Source organism: Eulemur rufifrons, chromosome 23, assembly GCF_041146395.1.
Source record: "Eulemur rufifrons isolate Redbay chromosome 23, OSU_ERuf_1, whole genome shotgun sequence".
In the NCBI taxonomy this organism is placed as follows: Eukaryota; Metazoa; Chordata; class Mammalia; order Primates; family Lemuridae; genus Eulemur; species Eulemur rufifrons.
Genome location: NC_091005.1, coordinates 3,873,224 through 3,891,619, shown reverse-complemented (window position 1 = coordinate 3,891,619; position 18,396 = coordinate 3,873,224). Strand labels below are relative to the sequence as shown.

General features: G+C 41.3%; 1 protein-coding gene across 2 annotated transcripts in view; it reads right to left on the bottom strand.

Moving 5' to 3' along the window:
- The window catches only part of NUP93 (nucleoporin 93), a 93,445-nt gene that overhangs the window by 22,044 nt on the left and 53,005 nt on the right, over nucleotides 1-18,396 (bottom strand). For both annotated transcript variants that reach the window (XM_069456733.1, XM_069456734.1), the window contains 2 exons: nucleotides 14,730-14,792; nucleotides 9,066-9,194 (listed from right to left, as the gene is read on the bottom strand). In XM_069456733.1, the coding sequence (XP_069312834.1) occupies nucleotides 9,066-9,194; nucleotides 14,730-14,792 (192 nt within the window). The remainder of the gene's footprint in view (nucleotides 1-9,065; nucleotides 9,195-14,729; nucleotides 14,793-18,396) is intronic.

The window sequence follows — 18,396 nt, the reverse complement described above, 5'->3', positions numbered from 1 at the left end:
CGAGGACACCTGGGTCCCAGGAGGGCCACTTCAATGCCTGGCTTTGGGGTCTGGAGCCAAACCACTTAGAGCCTCACACTGGTCAAAGGAAGGGGCTGTCCTAGATGATCCTGAGAGGTCCCCCTCAGCTCTGATCTCCATGCTATTAAAAGAGCTTAAACAGTTCACTGATCTTCACAGATGCTGCGGGCTGGCTGACCCACTGACCATTCCCAATCCCTACCTCTCACACCTTTACTCCCTGTCACTTTTCAGGTTGGCAAATAGAATCAGATATACCCAGCAGTGTGCTGGTGAATGTTTAATAATTGGCTCTTGGGAAAGGGGACCTGATGTGCAGTATTTGCTGGTTTCCGTGGTGTAAATACTCCCACCAAGGTGCTATCAACTAGATTGCAAATCCCTGGAAAATTTAATAACAGGAACTCATGAGCTGGCTCCTACACACCACTGAATATACCCTTTCCAAGCCTCTACTACATCCAGGAATGGAGTGCACTAGATCTAGCCAATGAGATGAAAACACAAGGCTGCTAGTGCATCTGGGGACAGCTTCTGCTTTTCCTGATAAAGGAGGGAAAGAGCCTGGCATGGCCTTTCAACTTTCTCCCCTTCCCTCTGCCTTGAATGTGAATGTGATATGCAGAGCTCCTATAGCCATCTTGTGAACCCAAGGTAAGTGGATGTGTCACAGACGGTGGTGCACAAAGACAGAAAGGTACTGGGTCTCTGATGGCACTGCGGAATAACTGAATTAAGGTCAACACTCTTCACCTGCAGATTTCTTGGTAGGTGAGAAAAATAAACCCCTATTCAAGCCACTCAATCTCAAGTTTTCCATTATTCACAGCTGAAAACATTCCTACCCGCAACATGGAATTAATAAAACCATCCAGTTACAATAATAATGATAGCTATACTTAATGAGCACTTACTATGTGCAGAACACTGTCTGAATTTCCATGTATTGACTCCACAACCCTGTGAAGGAGGTACTTTTATCATGTCCGCTTTACATTTGAAGGCACAAAAGCACACAGAAAGGTGAAGCAATTTGCCCAAGTTCACTCCAACAGGAAGTCGAGGATCCCTGGCTTGAATCCACTGTCTGGCACCACACTCTGTAGTCTTTGCCACCACACTATCCTGCATGCCAGGGCAGCCCAGGACCACTTTCCGAGGACAGTCATCACAGAACAATACAGAGCAGTGGTTAGAAATCCTGGCTCTAGTTCTTACTAGCAACATGACCTTGAGCATATTGCTTCTTTTAAGCCTCACTTTCTTTAGCTATAAAATGGAGGTAGTAACTAACGGTAGCCACCCCACAGGTCTGGAGTGAAGATTAAATAGGGAGAAAAATAGTTCTTACCCCACAGCACTATGGTGAGGAAGAGGTAAAAAGAGTTCAGCACAGTGCCCAACACATGGCCAACAAATACTAGCTGCTGTTACTACTTTATAAACAAAAAATAAACCACCATAATGAATGAACACAGGAAGGAATCCTACAATGAACAACAACGGAGAGATACGGACACTGCAGAAACATGACCTTTGTGCTGGCTGGAAAGTCTCATCTCATTTTTCTACCACGAACACATATTCCTTGTTGGAAGGGAACCGCCGCCACCCCCCCCCCCCCGCCCCGAGCATTTTCTACTTCTGAACCAATTCTGAGTGTTTCCAGTAACACTGTGTTGAGGATTCCATTGTGAGACAGCCACCTTTCTGGAAAAGAACTATCAGAAAGCTGAAGATTCCACAGTCTTTTTAAAGAACAGAGCGGTAAGCCTGTTAATTCCAGTAACCTAGTTGGAGGGGAATGAACAGGGGAATGAAAACGAGAACAGCACTAAAGCATTTCTTCAAGGACACAGTTGTTTCAGCTAAATACATACGAACAGCCTTGAGAAATATTTTCCAGCACTAAAAACCTAATTTTTAAAATCATCCATTTAAAAAGTAGTTGGTCTTCACCCTTCAAATTTCCATTTAAATTAATTTTGCCTAATGCTCTTGTTTTCAAAAGTACCTCTCCTTCAGTTACCCTTGGCCAAGCCGCTATTTCACCACACATAAAAAGTCAATTATCCATCAACAGGGTGTGTACATGCACATTCCCGAGCAGAGGAATCAGAGGAACCGGCAAACGCTCAGCTGGAATTCCACAGCCGGGGGCGGCCTGGGGGCTGGGAAGGCAGGTGCCAGTCTGCTGTGTGGGAATAACGCTCCAGATGCCTCCGATCTCATCCCTGGGTTTCTCTGCACCCGGCTTGACTAAGCCACAGCAGGAACAACAGGACAGGAAAGCAGCAGGAAGGGACAGCAGCAGGGAGTCGGAGACCTGAGAGGCACGAAGGCAGCAGGCTAAAGCCAGAGAGGAGAACAAGAGGCTCACCCAGGAGTCTGGCGATATGTGGATAAACAGCAGCCTCCAGGAGCACAAACCAAGAAGGGTCTTGAGCAGACGGGGTTCCCCAAACAGCCACGGGACAGATAGGATGGGGCTGGAGAGTGGCAGGAGGGAACCGCAAATTTTTATTAAGCACCTACTATTGTACAAAGGTACCCAGGGACACATAATACTCTCTTCCCCTGTAGGGTATGTTCTAGTTGCGGGAAAAGGAATGTGACTAGCAGTCCTAGCAAAACAAGTATAGAGAAAAATAAAACATGGTGATACTGCAGAGGGAAGAGAGTTTAATTTCCATGTGGAATGTTTTGGCTTTATGTGAGCAAAATATAACCAAAGTGATTAATTTACAATAGTTGACTATAAAATCTACATGTAAAAGCCCAATACTACTAGAAAAAAAAACATCAACCGGGGGCGAGAGGACCTAGGTCCTAAATGTAACCCAACCAATGATTGTGTGACCATGGATAAATAATAATACTTGAGAATAATACATGAGAATAATACTTGGGGCATTCACAGGATAGAACACTATTGTAGCCAATAAAAAATGACAGAAACCTATGTGTACTGAACTAGAAAAAGCTCCAAAATAAGTAAAACATCAAACAAAAAAATACTAAATTATAGAACCTAATGTATAAAATGATGCCATTTATAGTTGATGATAAATTGATAGGATATATACATCCATGTGCAAACGTGCACAGAAGTACCTGAGAGGAAATGGAAGGGGCTGCACCACCAGCAGAGGTTTTATCTGAGGGGACGGAGACGGCAGCAGAGTTTTCCAAGGTGGTCTACTTTTCTCTACCATCAGAACAGTGCACAAGATGAGAAGGTGTTCATGTATACAATACATCATGATGATAAAATGAAGGGCCTGTTGGGGTTTTTAAAAAAATCTTTTTGAAAGAGCAGCAGAGCACTTTCTATACTTGAATTCCTACTCAAACCCCAACATGTGAACCAGGTCCATCCCCAAGGAAACTGCCAGGGAGCCACAAAATATTTCTCTGAATCATCTAGTCTGGGGTTTTCAAATTCAAACTCGGTCAGTCTATATTTTATTGTATTTCTTTGAATCTACTACACCATCTATTATAAGACACAATGTCATTTTATGTACCACTATGAAAAGAAATGCTATCACTGAATTTAAGAAACATCCTCATTTCAGAGGCATCAAAATGTAGAAAAGATGCATGACTAGGAACTGATGAAATATGGTATTAAGTCAGTTATTAAAAATAGAGACTATGTTCAACATATACAGTATAGAATGTCACCATCATTATCTATAATTATTAAGGTACAATTTAGATTCTCTAGAGGCCTGTTCCTTGTAACCTCTTTTCCAGACAGTACCTTAAGGGACACCCATTGACTATGTCCAATACCAAACAGCCACTAGACTACACTGAGGTTAGACAAATTTACCTTTAAACACTGTTTTAAAAGTTGGCTAAGCTACACCAAGGATTCTCCAAACTGTTTAAATACCCCTTGCTGTCACGCAAGCCTTGAGGCACTGGGGGAGTTCTTCCGCACGCACACCAGACGCACACCAGACGCGTGCAAGAACTGGGCACGAGGGTTCACAGCCACAAGTCTCACTTTCCTGCTTCAAAGCACATTTTTATTCAGTCCACAACTTGAAACGTTATTATTATGAATCTTTTAATTCCTACCTTCCTTTAAAAATTATACCCCTTTCTTCCAGTGATATCCTAAGGAAATTAATTTCCCAAATTGACTTTATGCTACTGAAGCATCATTTCTTTTATTAAAACTTGCCAGGAATAGATAATACCAACGTCTCTTTGGAAGGAATTGGGAAAACTCCTGTTATTGGAAGGCTTGGGGGGAAAATGTTTCAGGAATCATCCTGTCCTAGTCCATTTTTGCTTTTTTAAAAAAAGCTTTGAACCTCTCTTTTTATTAACTTAAACAAATCTGGACATTTTCCTTCAAATGTAAGGTCAGCTCAAAATGATCTGAAGCATCCTCCCTAACCAGAGTTCAAGAACCTTATTCCTGAAAATAATGCGCCCAGAAAAGAATGTTTTTGTTATCAAGTCACACTTCTTTATGTCCTCTGTTTATAACCAAAGGTTTTTTCATTTCTAGCAATACTTTATAAATCAAGGAAACCATTTAAAAAGGAATGGATCCATATCACAATGATGAAAGTAAACTTAACAATGTGTATCTTACCAAATACTAAGTCACACAAATAATACTAGGGCACGATGAGTTTGTGCTCTATGCCAGGCACTGGGGTAGGTGCTTCACGCGTGTTCTACACTCCCTACAACAGTTCTTCAAGAAGGGCATTTCATAACAAGGAAACCCAGGCTCAGGAACCCAAGGGTTGCTGAATTCCAAAACCTGTCTTCCGCCCTCCACACTGTGTGGTCTCCTCTAAACACAGTGGACAAGGTACCTGCCCAAGTGGACTTAATATCACCTTTCCCTCATTTTAAAGGAAATTATATGGAAAAAGCCTATAAAAACACATGGTTCCACATACACACTAGAATGGTTAAATTTAAAAAGACAGAAAACACCAAGTGTGGCAAGAATATGGAACAAATGGCATTCTCACATATTGCTGGTGGGAAGTTACACTGATACAACCATTTTGGAAAACATTTTGGCGGTATCCACCAATGCTGAAGATATGCATACCCTCTGACTCAGCAATTCCCCTCTTAGGTGTACCCAACAGAGATGCAAACATGTATTCACCAAAAGATACATGCAAAAATGTTCACAACAGCACTAGTTATAAAAGCCAAGAACTGGACACTACTCAAATGTCTACCAACACTAGAATGGATAAACAAACTGCAGTTTATTCAGCCGTGAGAATGAATGGCTTACAACTACATGCAACAATATAAAGAATGTTATACAAAAGCAGCCAGAAACAAGAGTAACAATGTATATTGCATGACTCCACTGACATAAAGGGCCAAATTAATCTATAATATTAAAAGTCAAAATAATGGCTCCCTTGTTGATAGAGGGTGGCAACCAGAAAGGGACACAAAGGGGATTGCTGGGGGGCTGGTGATGTTCTGTTTCTTCATCTCGGTTTGCTCCATTTGTGATAATTCATTGAGTCGTATACTTATGATTTGTGCACTTCTCTGCATATATGTTATACTTCAGGATAAAAGTTCAAAACAACAATAACAACCAACAAATCTGTACGGTTCCACAAAAGGGCAATTCCCTGAATAATCTGAAGAGAGAACTGTTTGCGTCATCTGCCAACGTTTACAGCAAAGCTATCCACTCTACTAGGTGTCACAATAGCGAATAGCAAAAGCATCGATAACTCCCTTCCAAGGGGACTCGAGGTCAGGGAAGAAGAGTCTACTAAATAGACTATTCTATTTTTAAGAAGGGCAATCAAGAAAGAACATCTCATTAGCAGTTTATAATTACTTTCAAATCCCAACACAGAACACAACCTATTAACACCATTTTAAAAAATGAAGTTTATAAAATCATGAGCCGTTCTAGTTATTTGCCTAGATTCACAAAGAATTGAGAAAGAAACATTAGGTTGGCCAGAGTCTTATAAATTAGTTCTTCTTTACCAAAGACTCTGATTTGAGTCTGAAGTCTTTGAGTATAAGAAATATGGGACAGTGTCCCTAATGAGCAATTTCCAAGACAAATGACTTTGGCATCTATTTATTTGGGGGAAAATAGAAAAACTGGCATTTAAATCAGGAGCAAATTTGTAGATACAGGATGTGCAAAGTTTCTGTAGACACCACGAACTGCCAACCTACCCGTCCGTGACCTAGACTTTAATAGAGGGATGGTCTAGATGCCAACAGCCCTGGGACTTGCCAGCATACCACATGTCTCTCTGAGCCTCAACGTGCACAGAGAATGCTAGCTACCCACGAAACAACTTCTGGGGAAAAAGACTTAAGAGGAAGGACTTGTAACACTACCTAAAAATGTCTATCACTATGACTTTTATAACACTATAATTTTTAATCTCCACCTCCAAATCGTATGAATCTACTTTTTTTAAAGACAACAGGAAGGAATGGCCATTATGGATCAGGTACTTGACATTACTGTTAATCTTCTCCAATGATCCCATTTCATCAGTGAGGACCCTAAGGGTCTACAGGTCAAACAACTTGGACAAGGCCTCACAACTAGTCACTGCTGATTTGGAAAAGCTAGGATTTGAAGTCCAGGGCTGTCTTCTCCCGATACCAGAGTGGCAAATGTATGACAAGCTAAGATTCCCCCTGGCACAAATGCAGACATCACTGATCAAGCAAGACACCCATTCCTGCTGATCCCAGATGCAGCTTCAAAATCTCTCTCAGGAAAGATCTGCAGGATGCATTCAGAGAAAAAGAAAAATGCAGACCAGAGCATACAGTAAGCTAACTTTTGTGTAAGAAGGAACAGGGATAAGAATACATAGTCTCATGTGCTTGTATAAAGAAATATTGGAAATATACACAAGAAAGTAGTAAGAGTGATTGCCTATGGAGAAGATAAAGGGGAAAGGGAATGAGGTACTTGGGGACAGGGTGCTTTAATTCTTGAATCATATTAACTATATTGCCTTTATTTTTTAAATTTATGCTGGCAATTCAGACAAATGTTATTTAACATAGCTATTCTACAATCAGTTTCAACATATCCCTAATACTTCAGTTAGCACAAAGTTAGCTAGAGCCAAATGATTCACTCTACAAATATTTCCTGGGCATCTACTATGTTCCAGAGACTCTTCTAGGCACTGGAGACAGATGAAAAAACATAAAAAAAACCCCAAATCCTCACCTTCATGGAGCTTACATCCTACTGTGAGAAACAGACAATATATAATATAAAAACTTAAAATATATACTATGGCATATGTCAGGAAGTGCTTAAAGGGGAAATATAGCAAGAAAAGGGGATATAGGAAGTGTTCAATGAGAAACGGTCGGTTTGGATTTTTGGACCTTGGAAGGCCTCACTGAGATGGCATTGGGTAAATATTTTGGAGGAAGTGAGGGAGACAGCCATGCAGTTCTTTGGGTGAAGAGCATTCTAGGCAGAAGCAACAGGAAACACGGAGGACCTGAGGCAGGAGCAAGCCCACCAGGTTCGTTCAAGGAAACCGTAAGGAGCCTGGTTGGCTGGAGTGGCAAGAGCAGTGGGGAGAGCAGCATAAGACGAGCTTGGAAAGGCAACCAGACCAGGTCATGTAAGGATGCACAGGTCACAGTGGAGACTTCGGCTTTCACTCCTAGTGAGATGGGTGTCACTGGAGGGTTGTGAGCAGAGCAGTGACACAATCTAAGCAGTCTTTTAATAGTGTTGCTCTGGCTGCTGTGTTGAGAAGAGACTGTAGCGGGGTACAAGGGCAAAAGCAGGGAGACTAGTGTGGTCAGCAGCCTCTAAGCTGGCACCAATAATCCTCACCTCCTGGTATTCAAGCCCTTGTATAATTCTCTCCCCTTGAGTGTGGGCTGGATTTAGTGACTCACTTCTAACCACCAAAGGTAATGGGATATTACTTTTAAGATTAAGTTACAGAAAGACTATGGTTTCTGTCCTGGGGGCTCTTTAGCTCTCCCTCAGACCCCTTTCTCTTGCTCTAGGGGAAGCCAGCTATCATGCTGTGAGCAGCACAATGGACAAAAAACTGATGTTTCCAGCTAAGAGCCAGAGAGAACCTAAGACTTGCCAAGAGCCAAAGGAATGACCTTGGCAGGGAACCGCTTTGCATCAAGCCTTGAGATGAGCGCCCTCTCCCCAACACCTCGACTGCAGCCCTGGAGGCCCCAAGCCAGAAATACCCAGCTGAGCTAAATGCTTGTTTTCAACAACTAAGGTTTGAAGTAATTTGTTACAGAGCAATGATAACTAAGACAGTAAGTCAGGAGGCCAGTTTAATAATCCAAGCAAGAGACGATGGTGGTTTGACTAGTGTTAAAAGTGGAGGTAGTGAGAAGTGGGTGGATTCTGGGTATATTTTAAGGTAGGGTTAACTGGATTTGTCAACATGTGAGAGAGACTGGGTGTGAGATGGGTGAGAGGGAGAGGACAAAAATGAATCTGAGGTTTTTGATCTGAGTCAGTGAAAAGCTGGAATTGCCATTTATAAAGATGGGGAACTCTATGAGAAGAGAAGGCGGGTTAGGCGGGAGTTGCTATCATGACTCAATTCTGGACATATTTAGCCTGAGGTGGCTATGAGACATTCAAGTAGAGCCAAGAAGGCAACTAGGTACATAGGTCTGTGGTTCAGCACTACAGGCATGAATTTCAGACTCTTTGGCAAATAGACGGTATTTAAAGCCACAAGCTCAGATGAAATCAACAGGGCACTGATTAAAAGAAAAAATAAGGGGTCAAGGACAGGGCCTGGGACACTCAAACATATAGAGGTCGGAGAGTTTGAGGAAAACTCAGCAAAAGAGACGGAGCAGAAGCAGCCAGACGTGCTGGAGGAAATCCAGGCAAATGTGGCATCCTAGAAGCCAAGTGAAGAAAGTGTTTCAAGGGGGAGATAGTAATCAGCTGTGCCAAAAATACTAGTCAAGCAGAGAAGCATTCCCCAACTTCACATTTTTACTGAGTGGTTTAGCTTTTGGATTCAACCTACCTCACTTTCTTGAGTAAAGTCAAGGGCATCTTCTCCTGATGCCAGAAGTGTGTGTAGAATTCGCTGTTTCACTTGCTCCCACTCGACCAGCATTGACTCTCGATGGTACTCCTCAGCCATGCCAAAGGTCTGTCAGAAAGGAGTAGAGGGCAATGACCCACACGAAAAACAAAGAACATGGTTTCCTTTAAAGCTCAACGGAAGCTCAAAGTCCCCCAGACTTACCATTTCTCCCTAGGAGGAGCAAAGGCAATCTACTTTTTAAATTATCCTTAAAGAATTTACTGACAACTGTTTGCACGACCCTATTTCATTGATTCTAAGACATTTTTAAAACCCTTTTTTTCCCCTGAGACGGGGTCTCACTCTGTCATCCAGGCTAGAGTGCAGTGGCGTCATCATAGCTCACTACAACCTCAAACTCGCAGGCGCAAGCAAATTTTCCTGCTTCAGCCTCCTGAGTAGGCGGGATGAGAGACTCACGCCATCACACCTGGCTAATTTTTGTGTTTTTTTTTAGAGATTGGGTCTCGCTCTTGCTCAGGTTGGTCTCGAACTGCTGGCCTCAAGCAATCCTGCCACCTCGGCCTCCCAAAATGCTAGAATTACAGGTGTGAGCCATTTTGCCTAGCCTAAAAAAACTTTTTAACTGTGATAGAATACACATTTACCATCTTAACCCTTTTTAAGTGTACTGTTCAGTGGTATTAAGTGTATTTACACTGTTGTGCAACTATCATTACTATCCATCTCCAGAATTCATCTTGCAAAACTGAAACTCTGTACCCACTGAAGAATAACTCCCCATTTTCTTCTCTCTCCGGCCCTTGGCAGCCACCTTTCTACTTTTTGTCTCTCTGAACTTGACTATTCTAGGTACCTCACATAACTGAAATCATACGTATTTGTCTTTTTATGACTAGCTTATTTCACTCAGCATAATGACTTCAAGGTTTATCCAAGTTGTACCGTGTATCAGAATTTCCTTCCTTTTTAAGGCTGAAAATACCCCACTGTATATACATACCATATTTCATCTACCCATTCATTCACTGATAGACACCTGAGTTGCTTCCACCTTTTGGCTATTGCGAACAATGCTGTTATAAACATGGGTGTAAAACATTTATTCAAGTCCCTGCTTTCAATTCTTCTGGGTATATACTCAGAAGTGGAATTACAAGGATCATATGGCAACTCTATTTTTAATTTTTTTGAAGAACTTCTATACTGTCTCCTCCATAAAGGCTGTACCATTTTACATTCTTACCAACAGTGCACAAGGGTTTCAATTTTTCTACATCCTCACTGGGACTTAATATTCTGGGTTTTTTGGATAGCTGCCATCCTAATGGGTGGTATCTCATTGTGGCTTTGATTTGTATTTCCCTAATGATTAGTGACATTAAGCATCTTTCCATGTGCTTATTAAGACAAGTATCTTTTTAAAACCTCTGAAATTAGGCTGCATATTGTAATTGCTAGCATGTCATAGCAGTATTTTTTCTTTGGAGTACATAAAATAATGATGTATTATAACATCAAGGGTATCTTAAGATTTGATAAGCATGTAAGATAAGGAAAGATAAAGATGAAAGATTCTCCCAGTGATTTTATTTATTTTTTTTAAGAAATGCTAATATTTTCCTAAGAGGAAGCAGACCAGTAAAAGAAAAACAGCCTTCTGGACTTAGGTTTCCTACCAGTCTACTCAAAGTCACCGAAAATTCTGGCAAACCTCACCAGATTTACTGGTAGTTGCCAAAACAAAGGCATTCAGGTGGAGAAGAGAAAAGAGAAAGGTGGGGGGAGGTAGAAGGGAAAAAGAGAAGAAAGAAGAAGACAAAAAAACTCTGAAGAGAAAATTAAAACAACTTACAGAGATATGCTGAATTATGACCATTCTCAGCCTATTATTCTTTAACATGCTGACTGCCACACTAATTTTTTTTTCCCCTTGGGACCACAGTGTTTTACTACTAAAACAGAATAAAAACTTCAAAAACAAAGCAATCCTTTCTAATTTAATGAAAAATTTATTTTTTATTGTTTTCTGTGCATGAGTTATATGCAACTGAAAAATACTTCTCTCGGCTCCCAAGGTGAAGAGATGAGTGAGTTAGTTACATAAGCTTCACGAGGCCTGGGGCTCAAAACTATTGTGAGTTAAATACAACTTACATGCAGTTAATATGTTAATTAGCAGACCGGGTTTCCTATCAGCTTAAGCCCACTTTTCAGGAAACCATTTCATTTACAATCAGACTGGCATCTAATTAGGCAGCATAAAGGGAATGAGTATTAGTAATGCCTGCTTTATTTTTGGCAATGTAGATAACTTATACTGATAATATCCATATACATGAACTTCAGGGAACTGTTAGAAAACCACATATACTCTTCCTACAAATGGGATGTTTGACTTTGGACCAACATTTATTAAAATGTGAAAAGGGGACACTAGACAGACAGATACACATACAAATGATTAGGTAGAAGGTTGGCACATTGGACCCCTTTCATGCATTCTTAACACACAGGAGAAATGACAATCATAAACTTTAAAAATAATCTTCCATCTGGTTTTCTTCTTTTCACTGACAGGCAGAATGGCTCATTCTAGTTAGTTAACCTGAGCTGAAAAATACCCAGAGAAAAATCCTTGCCTCTTATTCCCATCAGTAAACTTAAACACGAAAGCTACACATTTTGAATAGAGAGAAGTATGATAGAACAGAAAGGTGGGGTGGAGGTCAAGGGAAGAGATAATTTTTCTAGAAGTTATCCAGAAAGAATGCATGCACAAGTGAGCCACATCTTCTAAAACTCTTCCTACTTAGTGTTCAAACCAATAACCTCCTCCGTCTTGAGCCTCTCCCAGAAAGGTACAATGGAGGCCTGTGTGGAATGAGAACTGGGGAATGCAGAAATAAGGAGTTGGGGGGGGGAGGTTGATACATTTTACAGCTTTCTGAGCTTGCAAAAGGAAGTGAGGCACAAACTAGACTGTGGTACCACCACAAAATGTCACAAGACTTCTTAAGGACAAGACCTCTGGCTGATAAAGAATGGCAGAGTGAGTAAAGGCAATTGAAGAAAACAGACAATACGCCACCCACAGAAACTGCTGATGAGGACAGTGGGGGGACAGACTTCCAGCACCAGGTGAGGGTCAGAATGACAACAGTAGGAATTAACCACCCTCTGTTAACTAGGCTGCCCACCTGTGTGTCAAGAACTCCTGCTCAGTACTTTGAAAACTGGCAGCTTGCTGGGCACAAATTCTCGGATATCTGTGAGAAGCATGCCAGGCTACTCATTTAGAAAGGAACTCCCCCAACCTGAATGAATAGTGCCGTGGGTCCATTCACCGCTAGTGTGATAAGGAACTTCAGATAATAATATATGGCCCAACATTAAAATTCTCTTCCCTTGACCACATCACCCCCAGCTTATCTTAATTACATTAGAGGTAATGGAACATCCAATTTGTGGGCTAATCAGGGATGATCAGCCATCCATCTGCCCATTCCAGCCTATTCTGTTTATACCCATGTCTAAACCAGTGGATTAGGTGCGAAGAAGAATGCTAACTAGAGGAACTAATGAGAGAGAATCAATGGATCTACTTAACTATTAATAAGAACTACGAGGAGGGCAGTGAGAGTCTGGGGTGAGGTGGGAGGTAGGGACAGGAAGGAAAGAAACTCAAGGGAAGAGGAGATAAACTGAAAGGGAGGGGAGAGATCTAAAAATTACAAGGAAAGCAAGACAAACCACAGAAAATGACAGGACAGTAGAGAAACTATTATAAATTCAATCTGAATCTTTCAAGTTATTGTTATGTGTGGAAAATATTTCTCTTTGAACAGTTAAGAAAAAAAGGCAGTGACAGAACTGGGCAACTGCAGTAAGAACAGGTGGGGAGCACTTGAACCCCATTTTCGTAAAGGGAAGAGGGCAATATGCTTTGACTTCACACCAGTTTATTACTGAGCTGTTGCTGGCTTTTAGAAACACTGCATATGTTCTGATAATGTTGTTCTGTTTTTGCTGGGATGTACCAAATGGGAAAAGATAGGACACATTTGTGGTTTTGTAGCTTGTTTTCTTGGCATTTCAGCAGGACATTGGCAAGTTATTCAAACATGAAATTGCCACCAAAATGCCAGAAAGCCGCTCACCTTTTGTTTGAAAATGATTCTTGCTCAGTGGTAGTCTCCCGGTGTCCAGACAGGTCAAAGGTCTCCCCCTAGGCCAGCTCCCAACACTGGAATGCCTCCCTCACAAACACATATGCACACATTTTGCACTGTGCTATGTCACCTAAATGTTTTGGCTGGCTGCACATTTAGTCTCAGTATGCCACAATGTTCGGAGACTGCCAATTCCAGAAACACATTCTGTGGGGTAAATGGATTAATAAGGCTTGGTAGCATTCGACGATCCTAATTTAATTTCATTGGTCCTTTACAGCAGGAGAATCAATGTTGGTGAGTAAGAAACTCATAGTGTGAGCAAAGAAAAACAACTGTTTTTTTTGTATTTCCAAATCTGAATCAAGTGAATTTGTCTATTTCTAGGAGTAAGTACTACTGCCAACAACATAATTTTTGGGAATTTTATTCGATAATTAAACCTATCAGTCATTTAAGTAATGCCTTTGGAACACTGTCTTATAACTTACAGCTGGCAAGCCTGCCTGCTGCCCCATCTCCCATTAGGCCTACTGAGACATGTTCACCTTCATAAGATATTTTAACAAAGCACACTGAGAAGCAGCATTTTTTCACTTTATTATTTTTTAAATTATACAAATGATACCTAAGTACATTTCACTTGCTATATCAAGGGTTAAATAAGTAAACAGCAAAACAGAGGCCTCCCTTCATGCCCACTGCCTTTGCAGAGAGACACTGCCAGCAGACAGCATGGACTCTGCCAGCCTCCTGCCTGGGGAAAGCTGCCCTTCTAGAACCAGATCCACAGGATAGCTAACCTTTCTCTTCCCTCCCCAAAAGACCCCAGTGGCCTGAAAATCTCTTTCTCTGTGAGGGGATGTTTTGGAAAGGTTTTGATCTTTTGATTCTTGTTGGAAACAAATGGCGACAACTCACATGTTAGTAAATGACCTTTGAGCATCTTGCAGGAATGCTGGTTGCAAAATATTACTGCACATATAGTAGCTGCTCTTGCTGACTTATTTACCATCTTTTCAAGCATAGAGCTAGGGTTTTTTTTTTTTTTTAAGACTTGGAGAAATTGTTAATATAAAAGGTGGCACAGCCATATTGCATAATAAAAGGAAAAGAAGTTGAGGGAAATTATCAATGATCATCATTTCTTTTCTGAACTGGTGATTCAGTAGAAACAAAAATACCACTTATAAAATAATGAAACCAAAAAACATTCTGGGCCTTCCATTTTAACATTAATTTAACAATTAATTGTCCAGTCCAGTGTCTCCGATGCATTTCAGCCACTAAATACATATACACAGTTACAAGCATGGTATTTTGCTCAAAAATGGTTCCTGAAGAACTCTCTACAGTAGGAGAGAGCTGGGCCTGGAACCCAGACTCCAGCTTCCAGAACCTGCATTCCCTTGGTATATACTGCTGCCCTCATAACTATATACATCTACATTTTGGTTCGTTTTCTTACCCTCTTCCGGGACTCTTCAATGGCAGACAGCAGGGCATTGTCCTTCTCATTCTTTAGGAAGCCCTATGAAAGGGGAAAAAGATGGACACGATTTAGGTTAAAATTAACCTTCAAATAATCAAAAGTATACTATAGGACAAAAAAATAACCATAAGCGTATCTGCCACTCTGCCCACCTCCATCTTACAAAATTCTCTCAACTTGAAAACATCAAAGTAAATAATTCTTACAGATATTTCCTAGTTTCTTTCAATCTAGGAGCACATGATTGTTAGAAGAGAAAGACCCTATGCAACAGTAGCGGGGAGTCCCATGTGCCGTCAACATGTAAAAAGTGAACAGTCAAGACCATCCTTCAAAATTCCTAAATGGCTCATATTGCACATACTGCTTTGGCTACGTGGCCATTCACAGCTCCTCTAACTGTTCCTTAGTCTATATTTCTCTGCTGATTTCAATTAATCCTTTGATTTCTTCCTTACATGGAAGACACCATCACCACCCACTTGGCTGGGTGCTATTCATTTGTTTGCCAATGGCTGAGAAACCCTAAAAATCATTCATTTGCACATTGCTTCCAGGGTTCTGCCACGTGCATTCCCTATTTTAGGTCTGATGACATCCACTGCTTGTTTAATATAGGTGAGGTGAAGAGATAGTCTACAAATCCAGTTTAACGTGCACAGGTTAAACACCTGCAAAATGAAAACTATACAATAACACAATGGCTGAAAGGAAAGGCTTTGAAATGTGACCATTTCAAATCCTAGTGCCTCCATTTACTAAAGGCAGAACTTTAGTCAGGTCACCCAAACTCACTATACCTCAGTTTATTCATGCGTAGCAATAAGATAATGTAATCAAGCTCTTGCGCCCAAGGCTCACACAAATAGCTCTGTTAGAATTGATTAGATTTAGGTCTATTGGTGATTTTCAGTAACAAAACAGATGCCCAGGGTGACCTCCTTGCTGCTGTTCATTGTCCCTATTTACTTGAGCTGAGATCTGGTGGGAAAGAAGGCACAGCCACAGCAGCAGACAGACACACACGCAGACACACAGAGTGGGCTTCCATGCTAATACCTCGCCCTTTATACAAGGGTGGAGTTTCTCTTCCAAAGCTTGGAGAATGGGGGTCGAGTAGGAACAAGGAAGATGATCCATTAACTAGAGATCAAAGTCTAGCTGTAATAGGGAAGAATTCAAGTTACCCTACACATCAGATCCACCTATACTCCCATGCAAGGCACAAGCATGTTAAGCACACTACTGGTGCATTTATGACTGTGTTTAAAGGGACCTGCTTTTTCAGAATCATGTTTTTACTTTTTAAAGAAACTTTGAAGAAATATACTACAAAGAATTCTGCGAAAATTTTTAAAATGACAAGCTAAATTAAAACACACTTGACAGCTTTCTTGTATTGGAAACTTACTGTCATGGTTAATTAGTTCTTGATCACTTATTACATTTTCACAACTGTAATGTTTTAGTATACAGTCATGTGTTGCTCAGGATGCTTTAGATGGTATAGCCTTGTACACACTTAGGCCATACAGTGCAGCCTATTGCTCCTAGGCTACAAACCTGTACAGTACGCTTGTGTACTAAATACTGTAGGCAACTGTAACACAATGGTATTTGTGTATTTAAACATATCAAAACACAGAAAAGGTACAGTAAAAATATGGCATTATAATCTCATGGGACCACTGTTATATATTTGATCTGTCCTTGACCAAAATTTCATTACGCAGCACAGGACTGCGTTCCATTCAAATAGTCTTTTTAAAGAACGGGGGAAGGGGACAGGATAATACCGGGATATAAATTTAAATAAAATATTACTAATCTTCAAAGATTCTCCAGCTCCCTTACGTATTGGCCCATGACTCCCCCACACTTGCTGTCACACCCCTACCTGGGAAGTGCACTGGGACGGACAGGGACAATGGCTGGCAGGCCCAGCAAAACGTCTCCTCATAAAGACTCCTCAAGACAGTCTCTGAAAATGCAACACGAAGACTGCTCCAAATATGTGTACAGATAATCGGGGTGGGGGGCTGGGGTTCAATTGCCTAATAATGTAATGACCTCAATAAACTAGAGGTCAGAAAGCAAAGAACCCACGTGGTCCATTCAGAAGTGGGCAGCCCGTCACCGCATGCCTGCCTCTGGCCACAGCAGGGGAGCCAGACACAAGATGATGCCCAAAATTTTAATGGGCCTTATTTGTACCTTTCGCGGCAAATGATTTCATCAAGTCAACAAACCTTTGGTCTGAATTCCCTTTCGTGAGGGGTCTTCAATGACTAAAGCTAAAGCCTTTGGTGTCACAGTTTATAAACAAAGCTATGCAACTAATATCAATGAACGATGCTCCCTAGCAAAGGGTGGCATAGGTTGTGCTCTGCCGCACCTTTTTGTGGCTGCCCTTACGCTGCTGATTGTCTAAAGAAGTCACGTTTGGGGGCGGAGAGACAGCCACTGCCTGACAAGGCCTGGTCTAATTTTTTCTTTCTGGTAGTGGTGGGGGTGTCTGGGTTAAGTCGGATGTTCTGCCGCCCCCCTTGTGGCTTCCTCTGCTCTTCCTAGTCAATGACCAGCCCACCCCAGTCTTTTCACTGCACCCACATCCACATCTCTCTCTCATGCACACAATTAAGACACAAGTGCAAAGCAATAATCAGACACATCTGCTTAAAAGCAAAATAATATTCTGCAAGAAACACAACCCCCAATTTCTAAGAGATGAAATTTCAAACAGAAATTAAGAAAAAAAGAAAAGACATTACTGCTTTAGAGCAGATAACTCCTGTCTTTATAAAGTTATATTTTAAAAACCACAATAAATTAAATGACGGATTTGTGCATGAGAGTCAAATCTTAGACCTCACCCCCATATGAACGAATACTATTAACCATTATATACCTCAACAAAAAAAAATCATCATGTATCTCAAAAATTGGGCCTTCTCTATAATAACTGAGCCCACAAAATAAATTCCGAATTTTAATTTTTCATCCTTTATTCCCTTCTAAAATAAAATGCTAAAATAGGTTACACATCACATTTTATTTTTAAAAACAACATAATACTGGCCTATCTTGCAAAAAGAATCTTAAAAATAACAATTTGTAGTCAAAATAGCACTGAGATCTGTGTGCCACCTAGTGGTGGTTAGTTTCTTTTAAAGCACACACACCTCAAGGAAAAGTAACAGCCCACAGGAACTAAAGAACTAAAAAGTTGGGTAGAAACATTCCTACCTCGGCCCAGGTTTTCCACAGATCCCTTCTTTGACTTCCCCTTTCTACCTGTGTGTTTTCTTTCCTTCCAGCTCCTCCTGTGAGGCCTCTCTCCTGTCCTCACCCTGGAGAGTACCTGCAGAGCTTACTGGAAAATGGGTTCTCTGGAGGGGGGAGCTGGGGCGTGAAGGGTGAATGAGCTCCCTGCCATGCTGAAGCCCCCTGGGCACAGAGAGGCCCCAAGAGCTCACCTCCTGCTCTGAGATGCCAGTGTCTAACTATGATCCTCAGAGTGTCCCATCACTGGTATCCCTTGATCTCATCAACAAGCACTTTGTAATTGCTCTCAGCCCCCCACCCACCCCTTCTACTGCTGGTCCACTCAGTAAAGAACACCCCACAAACACTTGCAGGCCGG